The sequence below is a fragment of the Sinocyclocheilus rhinocerous genome, unplaced genomic scaffold, assembly GCF_001515625.1.
Source record: "Sinocyclocheilus rhinocerous isolate Xijiao unplaced genomic scaffold, SAMN03320098_v1.1 scaffold1084, whole genome shotgun sequence".
Classification (NCBI taxonomy): Eukaryota; Metazoa; Chordata; class Actinopteri; order Cypriniformes; family Cyprinidae; genus Sinocyclocheilus; species Sinocyclocheilus rhinocerous.
In genome coordinates this window covers 784,151-800,835 of record NW_015656001.1, presented here as the reverse complement: position 1 = coordinate 800,835, position 16,685 = coordinate 784,151, and the positions used below count along the sequence as shown (strand labels likewise).

Below are 16,685 nucleotides of genomic sequence, written 5' to 3'. Positions count from 1 at the left end.
ATTATTTATTTGCATTACAATAATGAGAATTTTAAGAATTTTTTTAAATGTCCTTTTTTTTTCATTGAACTATTGTCACAATGCAACAAAAACCTTAGTGGTCCTACAAATATTTTCTATGTAAAAAATAATTTCTTATTTCTGTTGATTTAGGACTGAAATCTTATCTGAACATGTTCTTGGTTTTGTGAGATATGAAAGCCATTCTTGGATACTTGCATCACATGATTATCGATGTTTACATCAAATGATGCACTGATTATCAAATGCCTTCAGTCTTCCTTTATTGTGGAGTATGAATGGAAGATTTATGCTTATAAAGCACTGGGTATCTGGATATACAGTTGACCCTTGTAACTGTAGAAATGTTCATGCATCTACTTTAAAAAAAAAACATTCTCTAATGTGATATTGCAGTTTAATTTCTAGTGTATCTGTTGATGACTTGTTGTAATGGAATAATAAATCATTAGATCAAATAGAAACAAATACATTGAAATGAATATTTGATTTTGAGAGGATTCATGTCGTTTCTGCCAGCAAGTGCTCTTCAATCCCTAACACTCAGTTCTCATCTCTGAAAATGATATTTGGTCAAGGAAACGAACAACTGATGGATAGGGACAGATATAATGCAGTCTGATATTATTGTACCTAATATAAGGTCCTTCAGTTTTTTTATTCACATCTTCTACCCATTTAGTTACATAATACTCTGATTTGACGCAAGGGGTTAAATACCTGCAGGATGAGGATGGGAAAGGAGCAATAGTGAACAGAGAGATAGAGAAAGGGAAAGGTAGGGTAGGGGGAGAAGAGAAAGAACAGGAGAGATAGGAGAAACAGGATAAAGGAGGAAGTTGGTAAAAGACAGCAGCAGCACTGAAATTCTTTACGGTCCAAGATGCAGGTGAGAGATCAGACAGCAGCTCAGAGTACAGCACCTACACAGATATCATGAAGCTTTTTCGCTTTATGGCTGATGCAGGACAGAAAAATTAAAGACTCTGCTGCTGTAAACGTCACCATCCAATTGACCTTAGTTCACTCGAAAATGTAAAATTTGTCATCATTTCCTTGTTGTTCCAAATCTGTTTGACTTTCTTTCTTCAGTGGAACACAAAGCAAAATGTTATTTTCCATTCAATGAAAGTGAAATAGTGGCTAGTGAATATCTAAAATGACAAAAACAGAATAATCAAAGCAGTCTGTATAACTTGTGCACCGTATTCAAAGCCATACAAGAACTTTTAGAAAGTAAACGATTGAAATTTAAGTTGTATTAGATGAAAATCTTCCCCTTTACTCTAGCACTACTATTTCATTCGTACATGTGCATATTCAAACAAAGTTTACATACTACTGTTCAAAAGTTTGGGGTCAGCAAGCTTCTTTTTTTTTTTTTTAAAGAACTGAACACCAATTCAGCAAGGATGCATTGATCAAAAGTGAAAGAAATCTTCTGTAACATTATAAATGTCTTTAATATTTCAAATAAATGCCGTTCTTTTGAACTTTCTATTCATAAAAGAAATCTTGAAACATAATGCATCACAGTTTCCGCAGTAATATTAAACTATTACATCTATACTATATAATATTTCTTCAAGCATCAAGATTGAATAGATGTATGCCAATTAGATTTAAGAGTTATTGCAGAGGTTAAGGTTATCAGTAATTAGATTTAAATTAAGATCTCCTCCTAATATCACATCATTAAGTAATTGACGCACTATATACTATGCACTTATACACTATGTACTTATGCACTATGTACTCAACCATATAGTGTATAAATTACATGAGGTTATTTTGTCATTAATAATCTGAGTCTGATAGCCCCTCCCCCTACGCTACATAATTAAAGCTGCGACAGTTTAGTGCATTAACCGTTTTTTTCCCCCGGTTATTTAAGTGCATTATCAGGGTATTTAAAGTGCACTTTTTCTTTTTGAAATTTTCAGTGAACACACTACTTGCACTATTTATACTAAAAAACGTCATAGAGTAGCGCATAAGTACACGATTTGGGATGCACCTTTAGAATATAGTGACTACTTTTTTGACACTTCTAAATAGCTTAACAGTCCCTGATCACTAAATTGTTTAGTATAGAAAAGCATCAACATTCTGTTCTGTGTTCTAAAAACAGAAAGTCATACAGGTTTGGAATGACATGATGAGTGAATGATGATTTATTTTTCAGTGATCTATTCCTTTAAATTTAGCAGAACTTTTCCACAATCATCAAACTATTCAACGTTAAAGCACATTTTAGAAGTGCAATGCTGCTTACTAATGCGTTTCTGAATATGTTTTGCTTGAGATAAAGTTAGTAGTATATGTGTAGGTCAGCTGCATGTTGTTTTTTTTGTTTTAGTTGAGGTCAGTTAGTCACATGCGTTTGAAACAAGAGAGTTCAGGTGCAGAAACGAGCATCAAACTGAAATCAGAATCAGAGTGTATATTGTGTGCATACAGGTGATTACAGACATGCAGGTCAGTTTCAACGTGCTGTTTCCAGAGGTTAAACCAATGCACACATCAATGCACACCCAAAACAAACCAACATTTACTCCAAACGCTTTTCAATAAAATAGTTTGGACTGTAGTAATGACAAATGGCATAGAGTTTAAGACTCCATGCAAAGTCCAACATCTACATCAGTCACTGTACGATGTCATATGGCAACACTGCATCTCTTACTCTGTGGAGTTGGAGCGAGGACGGAACTTCTTTCCCTTGAGCTTCTTACGGGTACCTGTGATGTTTCCTGCATCGACAGAGGAGAAGAACACATGATATGAATGCTGGGACGAATCTGATGCAAGCTTTGCCATTTTGAGCGGATGTATTGATGGGTGCGTTACCTTGCCATGAGTTGCTCCTGGGTCGTCCGTTTTCACAGACGTCAGAGATGTGCTTGGCATCTGGGATTCTTTCACTCCAGGAGTGAGACATACCATTAGATCTTCAGACCAAAGAACAGAGAAATTCTCACTGAAGTTCATTAAATGCAGTTACAGAGATTAAAAGGGTTCTGTATGAGGAAAACAAATGACAAAGACGTCATGTGGGTCATTCCTACTAAGTTTTCCAGTACATTTCATTGCAGTACATTTTAATGTTTACTCACTGTTATTAAAGATAGAAATCATATCAGTTTGTTGCTTTCTTTTAGCACACAATTAAGTGTGTGTGTTTTTCCCATGTCTGCAAACTATCATGGAAAACTGGCAATGCATTTTAAGCAATATTGCAGGGGGTTCTTAATTTCTCCTTCCTTCAATCAAAATGTCTAGCAAAAATTTTTCTTTGAAAAACTGTCATAATTTATGATCATTTTATAGGTTTCCAACTTGTCTTCACCTTCACTTTTTATCCCTGTTAATCTTTTGTAATTTTCTTGACAAAAGTCTGTTTCTTTAATCATCATCATTCAAATTATGTCATGTACTTCCTTAAAGTTTTTTCTTATTACATTACATCTTACTACAGTATAATTAATTTTTAAAACATTGCAGAGATCAGAGGATACTGTAAAGCAGGAATGACCCACATCACTGTGATAAGCAGAACAAACACACTGAAATGAGCAAGATGAGCATGAGATCATGGAGATGGGACACCATGAAGACACTGACTTACTTACTTTAACAATAACCAAGAGAAAGACAAACAGACAGTTTTGAGCACAAACCTGCAGCGGAGAAGTCATCAAAGAAGGAATAAAAACCTGCAAGTCTTGACAAAAAATTACGTCCTGTAGAAGGAACTGCACAGTTTATTTTAAAGAAGTCTATGCCAAATAACACTGGAATTATTTAATATTTTTAATAATATAGTATTTATACTGTTTTTAAAAATAATCTTTTTAATATCTCAGTTATATCCCCTAGATAGCAATGTGACTAAACCCAGCGCAAATGGTGACTGACTTCTGAGATGTTTTTTCCCGAGGAATATACCCCAGTAATCTCACATGTGTCCTCTAGAGTTTGAGAAGAGATCGCAATGTCTCAAACGGTGTTCAGTTAAAGATCTCAGTATGAACTTTAGCATTTCTCATCAAATTATGTCTGAGCAACATTACGTTCATAGCTATATACTTTTACTTTATGTCACAATATGTCTCATTTATGTCTCCAAAGTCTTTTCACAGAAACATCTGAGACAAAGTTGATACTTAAATGCAACATAATTGTCTGTTGAGCTCTCAAGGTAAACTTTTACACTATTTGCTAGCAGAGCAGGCAAAGCGATGAAGATGAAGATGGAGATGAAGCACACCTGAAGCCGAACAGAGAGATGTTTTGGCTGATGGAAGGGATAGAGGGGGTGAAAGAGCAGGTGTTGATCTGGAGGTGAGACAGGTAAGCAGACCTCTTCTTGGAGCTGCTGCCGGAGTTTGAGCTCACGCCCTGCGGCATGTCACTGTACAGGGAATCAGCGTCTCCAGGCTTCTTCACGTAATCACCCGGAGGCATTTGACTGACAAAATGAAGAAGGTTTGTTCTGAAAACTGAGCTGGGAAAACTTAAATCTGATCACTTAGAAATGTATACACATTACACTACCATTCAAAAGTTTGGGGGCTTTTAATCATCAAATTGAAAAGAGATAAGTAAAATATTTAATGTTACAAAAGATTTATATTTCAAATAAATGCTGTTACTCTGAAGTTTCTTTTCATTAAAGAATGATTTCTGAAGGATCACTGATGTGACACTGAAGACTAGAGTAATTTACTGTATTTCTGATCAAATAAATGCAGCCTTGGAGAGCATAAGAGACTTCTTTCAAAAACATTACAAAATCTTACTTACCCAAACGTTTGCATGGCAAATGTAATACATAGAGCTTGTTCAAATCCTTAATTACAGAACTATGAGCAATAATAATAACCTTAGCAATAATTCAAAACTTTCCACTCGTTCACACAACACATAAAAGCACAGTTATAAAATGAAGAAAAGGGTAGACAAACCGACAGAATCTTCTGTGTACGTCAGACTCAACATACTGACGCTGTCTGTAGCTCCTTCACAGGGGAGAAATTAGCACAAAACAATTAGTGCAAAACATCCAGAGAAAAGCATAATAAAAGAACAAATCTGTATATCATTTGGTTCTGTACATGGAAGAAGCTGTTTGCTCCAAAATAGCCCTTTGGAGATTCTACTCATCTTCGTCTGAGTTAAATACAAGAATGTTTGGAACGACATGAGGGTAAATGCTGAGAGAATTTAAATTTTTGGGTGGACTATCACTTTAAGCAAAGTTTAATAATGTTTCAGCTAGTGAGGGGTCTGTAATTATGTGACTCACTTGTATCCCCATGCAGAAATGCCTAGAATCAGTGCAAGGACCAGGATAGAGCCCGCAATGGCCCCGATGATGATGTTAGTAGTGATGACGCCTGTCAGAGGAACAGAACATTTAATGTGAAGCCACAGCAACTAAAAGTCAACACTGACCTGCAATCATCTGGACAAACCAAAACTAATCTGTATGTAAACATGATTTATATTTATGTTAGATACAGAATCTAAAATTTCTTGTTTGTTTTGTCCAGTTGAACGCATGCCAAAATGAATCTGGAATAAAAACAGATAGAGACAGAAACGAGAAAAAATATTTAGATTAAGATTTATGACTCTTTCTGTCCACGGAGGCTGTATGTTAAAGGCATCCATTCAAATCAAATCCATAAAACAGGGTATATGACAAGGTTTATAACAACACAGCACAGCAGATAAACACTGCCAGCTATAATTCAGACAGAAACACGGAGGAATGATGGGGCGAGTGAACGACAAAACCACAGAAGAAACGACAACAAACAACAACTCAAATCTAAACTCACTGTCACTCCAGCAAAAGACATGAGCCTGTCCACAAAGAACGAGTGCGTATAAACAAAAGTCATGAAACAGAAAAAAAAGAGAAATTAAAAGCGTGTGAAATGTTTGCAAGTGGTGAATGAACTGTTGAACATGAATATGAAAACAGAACAGAAGAATAACAGACTAATGAAAAAAAAAATGATATCTTGAGATTTTCAGCCCTCATATATTTAAATATATTTGTTAAATAAATGTTAAATAAATGTTTATGTATTTGCTCTGAAATGGCTTACAATTGTTTTTGTTTGCAATAACAGGAACGACCAAATTTAACAGTCAAGTAGATTCAAAATGTAAGAATTAATTTAATGTAAAAATTGTGAGAATAATCAATCAATTCTAAGCTGTTTTTCACTAAATACATTAAAATGATTACATAAAATCCTTCAGTGTGTTAATATTGATGGTGCCACTGTTTTATATTGTGCTTAAGAGAACACCTTACTAGTGGTAAAATCGATTTATGTATCCATTTTATACAAATGACTTTTGAAATATGCTTAGACATGGCAGATCTTTAAGCTTTAAGCTGGAAGCCTTGGATGTCTGCTTCTTTTGGACTTGTGTCATAAGCTGTTTTTTTAATGTGTGTTGGTAAAGGATCTCCAAACAGTGGAACTGGTTCTGCAAGTCATCCTCTTGTGAAGACTTAGCAAATGTGAAAGTTTGGCATACCTGATGTTTTGGCTGTGGGTCGCACCAGCAGGTAACTCAAAGGAGAGGTGGCGTTACATTCCTCACCTGCCCAGCCCAGGTCACACACACACCTGAGCTCATTACTGCACACCTACAGCACAAACACACATCTAGATAAACCATTTATATACCCGAGTCAAAACACAGCAGCAATTAACTAAATCTTTCACTACAATAAAAGAAGATGCAGGGACTTGAATTGTTTATTTACATATCAGGGGTATTAAACACATATTTGATATTAACCAAATATAAATATAGCACTTGGAAGAGTATGGCCCAAAGTATGATTTATGTTATTTTAAAGTTAGTTTATTTATTACATTTTGACAATTTATTATTGTCTTTTTATTATTATTTATACATTCATAAACCATATTGAAAATTAAAATTAGTGCTGTCAATCCATTAAAAATTCATTCTTAACCACATCTAACAAAAAATTGAAATAATAAATATATTTTCACAATAAATCTTATTTTCCAAATTAATGAAGAAATAATATAAAGATGGTATATTTTAAATATTTGTTTAATGGCATCTTTATACTATACTCTGTACTTTTTATTAAGTATTATGAATGAAGGCCAGTATCAACAATACCAATACTGATACTGATGCCTCTGGATTTAAAAATATATATATAAATACAGCTACTTGTAAAATTTGTGCTATTAGGCCTAAACAATTACAGAACATAAAAAATTCTTGCAACTTTCAATTTAAGTGAACTTAAAACAATCTTCACATAAACCCATTACCCTACAATGTCACATTTAGCTGTGCCTTTTATATAGTATGTTGTATACAGTGTGTATAAAGTAACATGTGATGTTTCTTTTTCTATCAATATGAAGTTTCTCTGTTTAACTGAGAGCTGTCAGGTCATTTTCACCCCACTTAGTTTTATTTGGCACATTCATTTTTACAATACATAAGAAAATACTATTTCACATCATAAAGCAGTTCAAATTTTCTTCTAAATTTACTCATGGCATTTGGCACATGTGCGTATGCACCTTTTTTTTAGCTGAAAGTGGATCAGTGGGTGACACAACTGTCACAATTCACACCACACACAATCTCTCACCCCATGTCCGGAGCAGATCACCCTTTCGTTGGTGCCGGGGCACGTGCTGAAGTTGAATTCCTGCACTGGGAGGCATTTGTGATTAAAGCAGATGTGATCCATCCCACACGCCGTTCCATCCTCTACGTATCCCAAATCAGTGTCGACGTCAATCAGCACATGCCCTCCACTGAAACATTCAGACTCACTTTAGGAAAATCAGTCACATAGAAAGCTGAAGTGAGTGTGTGTTTGTGTGTGTACCTGCAGTCCAGTGAGGCGCTGTGCTGGGCCACAGAGAAAGATGTCAATCCTCCCTGTAACTCTCCTAGTCTGGGTGCAGGAGAAATGTTGGAGCACAGCAGGTATCCACAGTGTACATCCCTAAATACACACACATGCACACGTTTTAATCTAGATAGAGCACATAAAACTAAGGTAATTCCATAATAAACTAGAAAAAAATTGGAAAAGCATAATTTGCAAGCCTGGAAAAGTTAATAGAAATTCATAGGAATTTCTATTATGTATTAATACACATACACATACACTTTTTGTGGTATAGAAAGCCTGTTATTTAGTTTCCCATCAGTGTGGTATGACTGTCAAACTCACTGTTTTTTGCACTGAATCCAGGTGTCTCTATCTCGTCCACAGTTGCCCTTCTCTGTGCCCTCAATGTTGAGTTTCTCATAGCAAAACTTATCAGCCGATGTTGCTTCTTTAGAAACAGAAACGTCACACTAATCATAATTTCCTCAGAACCACTAACTAAAATCAATGTTTAAGTACTAAAATGAATAAAATAAATTAAAGCCAAATAGAATAGAAGAATGAACACATTAAAATATTATTAAAAACAACTAATAAAAACTAACAAATTCAACTAAAAATGACAAAAGCACATAACAAAATTGCTAAAATTATCAAATTAAAATGAAATATAAAATTTAAAAATAAAAACAAAAACAAAACAAAATAATATTAAACAATGTAATGGCTTATAAATAATATTAAAACAACAGTCACTCACTCTCTCCCCAGAGGTATTTGCACTGTCTGTCCTTGGTTTTGCACCTGCCATTGAAACATCTTCCCTAAAATGTGTTGAATGAGTTGAAATGAAGACAAATAGGTTACAGTGACATATCGAAATAATATGAAATAATAAATAATAAATTATGACTGTATTATATATATATATATATATATATATATATATATTTGATATATAAAAACTCACTTGCTCTTTCTCACATGTGTACCCATCCATCTTGTGCAGGTTTGGAGGACACTGTGAAGAATATATTTAGTTTTACACTTTAAAGCATGTTTAGAATGGCATACTATCTACTGTTTTTAAAACATGTAGTACATACCGGTAGTATATATACACCAGGTATAGTAGGATATGTGAATTTTATGTATGCATGGAATAACGGTATGACCTACTAGATTTGCAGAAATGTGCAATATACAGCAGAGCACACTAAATGAAATAGTGTATCCCATAATGCAAAGTGTTTGACATGAACCAGAAGCAATATCTTGATTACCAAATGACTGTCATGCCATTAAACAGATTAAAAAGATTAAGGTGCAAAAAATTATGATGAAAAATAAAAAAAAATTTTCAGCTGTTTGGACTTCTGATGGCACCCATTCACTGCTGAGGATCCATTGGTGAGAAAGTAATGTGATGCTAAATTTCTCCAGATCTGTTCAGATGAAGAAACAAACTCATCTCCATTTTGGAAGGTCTGAGATTTAGTACATTTTAAGCAACTTTTTTAAACTATTCCTTTGATATATTAATTCTACTGCTGTAGGATGTGTTGTGAGATGTACGTAACAGTGCCCTCACCTGGCTGGAGTTCCCAGTGCACATTTCCGGTATGTCACAATCATTGACAGCCTCACGACAAAGTACACCCATAAACTCCAGCTACAGAGACAGCACAATAATCATTAAAAGTCACACACACACAAACAGAAGGCTACAGAGTTTTCTTGTACAACTCAGCGCCTACCTGGCAGTTCTTACAACAGAGACCATCACTGCATTTGGCTCCCTGAGTCAACATACATTTCTTGCAGCAGTCCTCTCCTTCTCTAGCACACTCCTGCAGAAAGACAAGAAAAAAAAAACAGATTACATAAGCAGTGTCAGATTAATGTGATCATGATGTTGATGTAAAATCACTCACGGCTGGGCTTCCACAGTCACACTCCTCTCCTGCCTCCACAAAACCATTTCCGCACTCTGGAGGATCCAAGAGCTACAAAACAGAAATGTTATTTCGCACATTTTTATTTATTCATTTATTGCACTATTATTATTATACACAGATATTGTTTTCATATGCAATTAAAAAGCAAAAAGTTTGGCACTATGTTTTTGTCATGATAATACAGTACAAATTCAATTTAAAAAGAGACAATGAGAGTGACTGAAAGGGCATCTTATGCTTATATCTTATATCAAAAATACAATAAAATAGTAATATTCTGGAATAGTATTACAATTTAAAGTAACTGTTTTCTCTTTAAATTTATCCTTTGTAAAGCTGAATTTTCAGCATCATTACTCCAGTCTTCAGTGTCACACGATCCTTCGGAAATCATTCTAATATGCTTATTTGTGCTCAAGAAACTTCTGATTATAATCAGTGTTGAAAACAGTTGTGCTGCTTAATATTTTTGTGGATACTGTGAATTTTATGACTAACTTTTTCTTTGAATATAAAGTTAAAAACAGCATTTATTTAAAATAGAAATCTTTTGCATTTGAAATACAATTTAAACTATAAAAATGTTTTACTGTCACTTTTGATCAATTTAATGCATTCTTTCTGAATGAAAAATATTCTTTGAAAAAAATAATCTTCCTGACCCTAAACTAACGATTTCATTTTTGTGGAAATCCTTGGCACATTTTCTGGAGTTCTGTGGGTGCAGATTCTGTGTGGGTTTGGTGACGTACTAAGCAAAGTGATTGCTATGAACACACAGACAGAACTGAAGTGGGTTTACCTTTGAAGGTTTGTTGAAGAGACACGCACCACCTCCACTGTTCAGGAAATCATGATACTCTTCCACATTACAGTCAGAAAATCTCTTGGGTAAGTAGAAGCTGTTAGAGAGAACCACAAGGCACTAGAGTCACACTGCCTAACTTTATTTCCACCCCCTTTGATTCACACAACCACTGAGACAGGCTATAAAAAAAGAGTTTGTAATGCTAATCAAAGTCTCATAGAGCTTAAACTGAAAAGTAACAATTCTTACCTCAGTCACCACGTTTACATGCACATTGTTTTCTGATTAAGGCATTCTAGCCATTATTTTGAAAACAATTCCAGAATGCTGCACATGTAATCATATTATAAATAAACTAAGATATGCAGATTCTTTCCCACTACTCCTATGTGGAAATACTGGAGGCACTTACCAACAGAGAATTAATTTTCTTTGGCCATAAGTGTATGTAAATTAACAGGATATTCCAATTACAAATAAAAAGCATTTATCATTATTACGGGGAAATGCCAGCTGCCTTATTCAGATTGGTTTGTGACAATCAAGTTAAATCACATTTACATGACACATACTCTAAATAATCAGAATATGACCAAATTCCAAAACAAAATGTTCATGTAAACATGGTAACTGTTGAAAAGTTCTCATGGGGCAAATTATTGCTAATAAATATGGGCTTGGGATAGAGAACAAGATTAATGTGAACTGGTCACGCTGAATGTAAACATCAGTCTGGTTAGATGGGGAAATGTTTACGTGGCTACTGACTCTGTTTCATTCAGACCAGCAGAGGGCAGGACTCAGACACAAAGAACAATAAAACACAGCTTACGAACAAACACAAGGATCAGAGCAACCAGATTTGTTAAAAATAGGTTGTAAGAATCAGTCATTTCCTTGTGTTTACAGGCAGATCTTGACCTTTTCAACAAGATGGACGTGTAGTGTATTGCATTATATATAAGTAACAGTTGCTAAATGAATTCACATCTACAATTACATTTATTCATTTAGCAGACGCTTTTATCCAAAGCGACTTACAAATGAAAAGCACAACAAGCAATTCATCATAGAGGCAAATAAACCCAAGAAGTGCTCCTAATACAAAGTTTCCGGAATTGAAGACATCTACACCCTAAAACAGGGATTCCCAACCCTTTTTGTCAGATGAACCCCTTTTGATCCAAAACATTCACTTGAAGTACCGCCTGAGATTTTAATTTATTATCAATAATTTAACAACACATATGCATGTTCATGGTTCTCTGATGTTGGTTAAAGGTCACAGGATATGCAGGTAAACAAATGCCTTATTCTGCATGACCATATTTTAGTCATGTACTAAAACATGGTCATGAAAATATAATTTATTTATTTTACATCTTTTCTTATGAACACCCTAAACCTATAAACCTAGTTTGGGAAACCCTGGTCTGAAATACCCAACCACTCTTAAGTGAATCCTCTCTGATCCTGATGACACTTTCAAAGCTTTTATTTCCTCCTTCTTTTATCTATCCATTCACTACATCCTCCCTTAGATGCAAATCACAGTTTATCCACTTGTAAACACAGTGATGTGGCAGTACGCTCAAATCGTACAAGAATACTGAACGCTGCTCAGCCTGTATCGGCTGGGTCGCTGCCCTCAACATCCTGCAGAGGTCATTCCGAAGCAGTAAGCACTATTCCAATCTGTGACAATCTGCAACAATGCAGTTTCAAGAAGCCTTAACCGGAGGCTGAGAATCAATAAGTGCATATCTCACATTATGCCGTGTGTGAGTGGTTACTCTTCATTTACCAGACGCTGAGTGTGTTCCTGGAATATCAGGGCACCTTGTCTTACCTGCTTGAGCATGGGTAATTAATTTTAAAGTGTTGCAGACATTTTCACAGGATTGTTAACAGCAGGGAGACACACTTAAAAGGGGGAAAACAGAGAACACAAAACATCCTGCCACATTAACACTGGAGTTAGTGGATCAGATCGGACATGCAGGCTGCACGAAAAATAAACTTCTCAAAACATCCATCAATGGAGAGACAGATCGACATGAGCGTGTCTGTCTGAAAGGCCATTGATACTAGTGTTAATAACATGAGCCGTGAGAGTGTGCTGTGTGCATTTCAGGAAATGATGGATATCTATATATATCAAAAACAACCCAACTACATCATATGTGCATGTTGAAACCAGAGGACTTTCTCATACTCAGAAGTTTGGACTTTTTGTCCCAATAGTCCCATATTCTCCTGATAGTGAGAAAGTGCTTAGCTCGGTGTGGTGATTACAACACTTTTTCTCGAAGGTTTTGATCTTCTACACATGATATTTCAGTTTAGAGGTCCAAAGGAGGAGTTACTGACTAATATATGTGTTCAGAAACATGATTTGTGAAGAGAAGAAGTCTTATTTGAGAAGCTAAGCAAACAGCAAGACGGAGGGTGAACACACAGAGTGCTGGTGTGAATTTCAGCTAACGTCCTGTCAGTAAGCCATTAAACATCAGATGAGATGTCAGTCACTTTTGTCACTGAAAATCTGATTATCTGATTGTATTATAAAAGCAGACTTTTGTGTTTAGAGGTAGGCTGTGTGTGTGTCACACAGGTTTTATGACATTTGGCATTAGCATGAAATCATGATCGTTCTGTTCTTTTGAGTGTGAATGACCGCAGACACTTTTAACCTCTTTAAAGGGGTCATATCACGGAAAATCGAATTTTCCTTTTATAAAAAGTTATTTTATTTATTATGAAGTCTTCATAGTTATGACCACACAAGGACGCCAACTTGATTTCGGTGTGGATTGTTTTTTGCAGAAAGGCTTTTTATTTAATTATGGGCCAGTTCAGACAATATTGGACCAGACAGCAAACCCAAAAAAGCCTGTTTAATTCCAAGAGGTGAAAAATACTGAAATCTTAGCTAATATGATCAGGGCTGAAATGCATATGACCCCTTTAAACTGAGAGGAGCCCAATAATCCTCTCTTAACGAAACGTGTCCCACAATGAGCTATCAGCCGAATTAAAAACCAGTAAAAAAGAGAGCACACAGGAAACTGCAGAATGTTCCAACACAATGCAGCTTCTGCTATATCTCTCTCTTGACTGAATGCTATTAGATGGAGTGAGGGGCTGAAGTGACTCAGCAGCTGATTGGTCGACAGGACACGAGCGAGTAGCATGACACAGCCAAGCGTCTGCTCACCTGCTGTCCCATTCGGGATCGAGGGAAAACGCAAAAGGTATTAAAACACACGGATAAAGACAAACCAACACACACAGACGCACACTGTGACATAAGCAAACACCTATCGCATCACACGTATCTGATCACTTCACATCACAGCATTTCTCGAACGACCACTGTGAACATTTCTGAATGTTTTAAGCATATATACTAATTATGAGTTGTGGTTTGCTATTCTTTTAAGACAATTTTTCACTTTGACACTGACAAACACTGTTTATGAATATTAGACTGCTAAAAAAAAGAGCCAGTGCAAATTTGAAACATGAACAGTGAAATGTCAAAATCCACATGTGAAATGTCAACAGTGGAGAGCCAAACAGAGAAAATTGGACTAAAATGATCAATAACACTTTCTCATGACATTTTGAGGATATCATGTTCTAATTTTACACAGGAGTTCTTATGTCAATCTTAAAAAAATGTTCTATTTCACCCCAATATCAAAATAAAAATACAAATGTTTGGCATAAAGAAAACAGAATTTTTTATGATTATAAAGTTTTATTTGTGCAGTGAATTTTTTATGATAATTATGAACATTTACATTAATCTGAATGTAACCTGGAGTTTTTGTGTAATGTTCAATTGTGATTCTTATTACTGTAATACAATAAAAATTTATTTAAGGCAGCACAAATTATGTATGACAAAGTAAATAAATAATAATTATATAAAAATAATTTCATAAATATTTAATATTTTAATACATTTTTATTTTAATAATTATATAATTATATCATAATTATTAAATAAGAACGAGGTTATTTTTGGCACATTACAGTAATAAGAATTGATTTTAGGGTGAAATGTGCATATTTTGTGCAAGGTTTTGTGAGATTCACCCTCACAGATTGTAATGCTAATTTGCCCACCCATCAACAGTCTGTGAGGTTCCCGTGAAAATGAAAACAGGACACAGAAATGAGCAAACACTGAGCCAGATGAAATGAGAAGCCAAATTATTTACTGCCACCTAGTGGAAGTCATGAAAATTAGTGTCTCAAAGTTTCTCACTGGCTGCCAGTTAACAACATCTGATGTGACAGAAAGTGTTATGGATCAGTGAGTGGCACAGATTTCAAACACTGTTACTTTGACTGCATTTAATTTAAAGTTATTTAAGCAACAAAACACAGGAACATAGACTCAGCACAAAGCATGACAGGCTGTTTTAGTAAGACTAATATGCATTTCCAAAAGGGTCTCAAAACTTAAGTGAGTTATGTGTGTGTGTTAGGAAATCTGGGAAATCTGCTTCATTAGAAACTTACCCAACATCATCCATTATGCAGCCAGACCATTTATCTTCACACTTGCACTCCCCTGTGAGGGAAAGACGGATTACAGTGGCAAACTATGAGAGTCTGTATGTGTGAGTACTGCTGTGTTTACTGCCAAAGCACGCACATGAAAAATATAAAAGTGAGAATAGGAAACGAGAACACTCACCGTTTAAAATGCGTTTCTTATCAGAAAAGATGCCGATATTTTGTCCCAGTGACTGGGCGAGAGTTATGGCCATTTCTTCAGTCTTTCCATACTAACAAATTTGAGAAAAAAACAAATAATAGCCTTTGAGACTTGACATACAAATTCATTTTCATTAGTTAAAAGAGTTGCATAACCATAACCACTAACCTCATTGACTCCGCCTCCTTTAGTGAGTGAGCAGACTCCGCCTATGTATGAGGCTCCTCCCCAGTTGCTATGAAAACGGTTGCCCCTGGAAGCAGAGAGAAAACTGATTAGAAATGCTGTTTCACTTGATCAAAAAACTAATGTTTGCTGTATGTGTGTTTTCTTGATAACTCACGAGAAAAGGTGAATGGAGTCACACTTTTCTTTAATAAAGTCTCTTCGGTACTTCATAAACTCTCGTAATGTCACCATAGGATCGTCGTTGATGTTAAACCTGTTGTCCGCAGCCCACGTTTCCATCGCAACCAAGACAATTCTAGTGTTGATTTGCTCTTTGAAGTACTGCAGATACAAACAAAAATTATTTTATTAACAAAAGGTATTTTATTAACAACAGGTATAAAGAATTAAATCTCTTGCACGTAAATCTGAATCCACAAGACACACGTGACGACTGCAGAATGATGGATCTTTTTTGTTTTTCATTCTACAGCTCAGTTTGACATTGAACAACAGGCTAAAGCAGATAAATGCCAACTGTCTCTCACAGAGAGAGAAATGGAGGGATGTTTATGTGACTGTCAAGGGCAGACAGACTGACAAACAAGCAAATAAAGCAGCTCATGACGTGACTGTCAGACTGTACAAGGTCTATTTGTCTTAGATGAGGATCAGCATTCTGTTTAATGGCTATACAAAGTATGTATTATTACAATTATTCAAAGAAGACTATGAAATGTACATTACTAGCAACTTACCAGATCAGCCATATTCACAACAGATTTAGCGTAATTATTTGTCTGTCCAACGGAAAGGCGATGTTTCTTGTACTGGGAAAAATTAATGCGAATACATAATAAAATGAATGCATTACAGGCATAAGAAAAAAAAACAATAATAAATTGGTTAATAATATGTTAGTTAATTATGTGAATAATGGACTGTTACTCATCTTACCATCAAATGATCATTTATGACCATCAGCTCTATATATTTGGTCTCATCTGCAACACTCCGTGGATTTTGTGCTATCTGTGTGAGGAATTTGACAGTGCATCATATTATATCATCACC

General features: G+C 35.3%; 1 protein-coding gene across 2 annotated transcripts in view; it reads right to left on the bottom strand.

Annotated features, from left to right (window-relative positions):
- Positions 1 to 16,685, bottom strand: part of adam22 (ADAM metallopeptidase domain 22) — a 63,512-nt gene that overhangs the window by 3,924 nt on the left and 42,903 nt on the right. The window contains exons 9-29 of one of the 2 annotated variants that reach the window (XM_016526493.1): positions 16,569 to 16,643; positions 16,370 to 16,441; positions 15,787 to 15,953; positions 15,612 to 15,696; positions 15,423 to 15,513; positions 15,245 to 15,296; positions 10,706 to 10,805; positions 9,880 to 9,951; positions 9,703 to 9,795; positions 9,537 to 9,617; positions 8,916 to 8,966; positions 8,706 to 8,769; positions 8,288 to 8,393; positions 7,937 to 8,056; positions 7,694 to 7,862; positions 6,583 to 6,694; positions 5,330 to 5,420; positions 4,989 to 5,042; positions 4,292 to 4,492; positions 2,872 to 2,972; positions 2,708 to 2,774 (exon numbers count right to left, since the gene is read on the bottom strand). In XM_016526493.1, coding sequence (XP_016381979.1) covers positions 2,708 to 2,774; positions 2,872 to 2,972; positions 4,292 to 4,492; positions 4,989 to 5,042; positions 5,330 to 5,420; positions 6,583 to 6,694; positions 7,694 to 7,862; positions 7,937 to 8,056; positions 8,288 to 8,393; positions 8,706 to 8,769; positions 8,916 to 8,966; positions 9,537 to 9,617; positions 9,703 to 9,795; positions 9,880 to 9,951; positions 10,706 to 10,805; positions 15,245 to 15,296; positions 15,423 to 15,513; positions 15,612 to 15,696; positions 15,787 to 15,953; positions 16,370 to 16,441; positions 16,569 to 16,643 — 2,024 coding nt within the window. The remainder of the gene's footprint in view (positions 1 to 2,707; positions 2,775 to 2,871; positions 2,973 to 4,291; positions 4,493 to 4,988; positions 5,043 to 5,329; positions 5,421 to 6,582; positions 6,695 to 7,693; positions 7,863 to 7,936; positions 8,057 to 8,287; positions 8,394 to 8,705; positions 8,770 to 8,915; positions 8,967 to 9,536; positions 9,618 to 9,702; positions 9,796 to 9,879; positions 9,952 to 10,705; positions 10,806 to 15,244; positions 15,297 to 15,422; positions 15,514 to 15,611; positions 15,697 to 15,786; positions 15,954 to 16,369; positions 16,442 to 16,568; positions 16,644 to 16,685) is intronic. The other variant, XM_016526494.1, reaches the window with a different exon arrangement.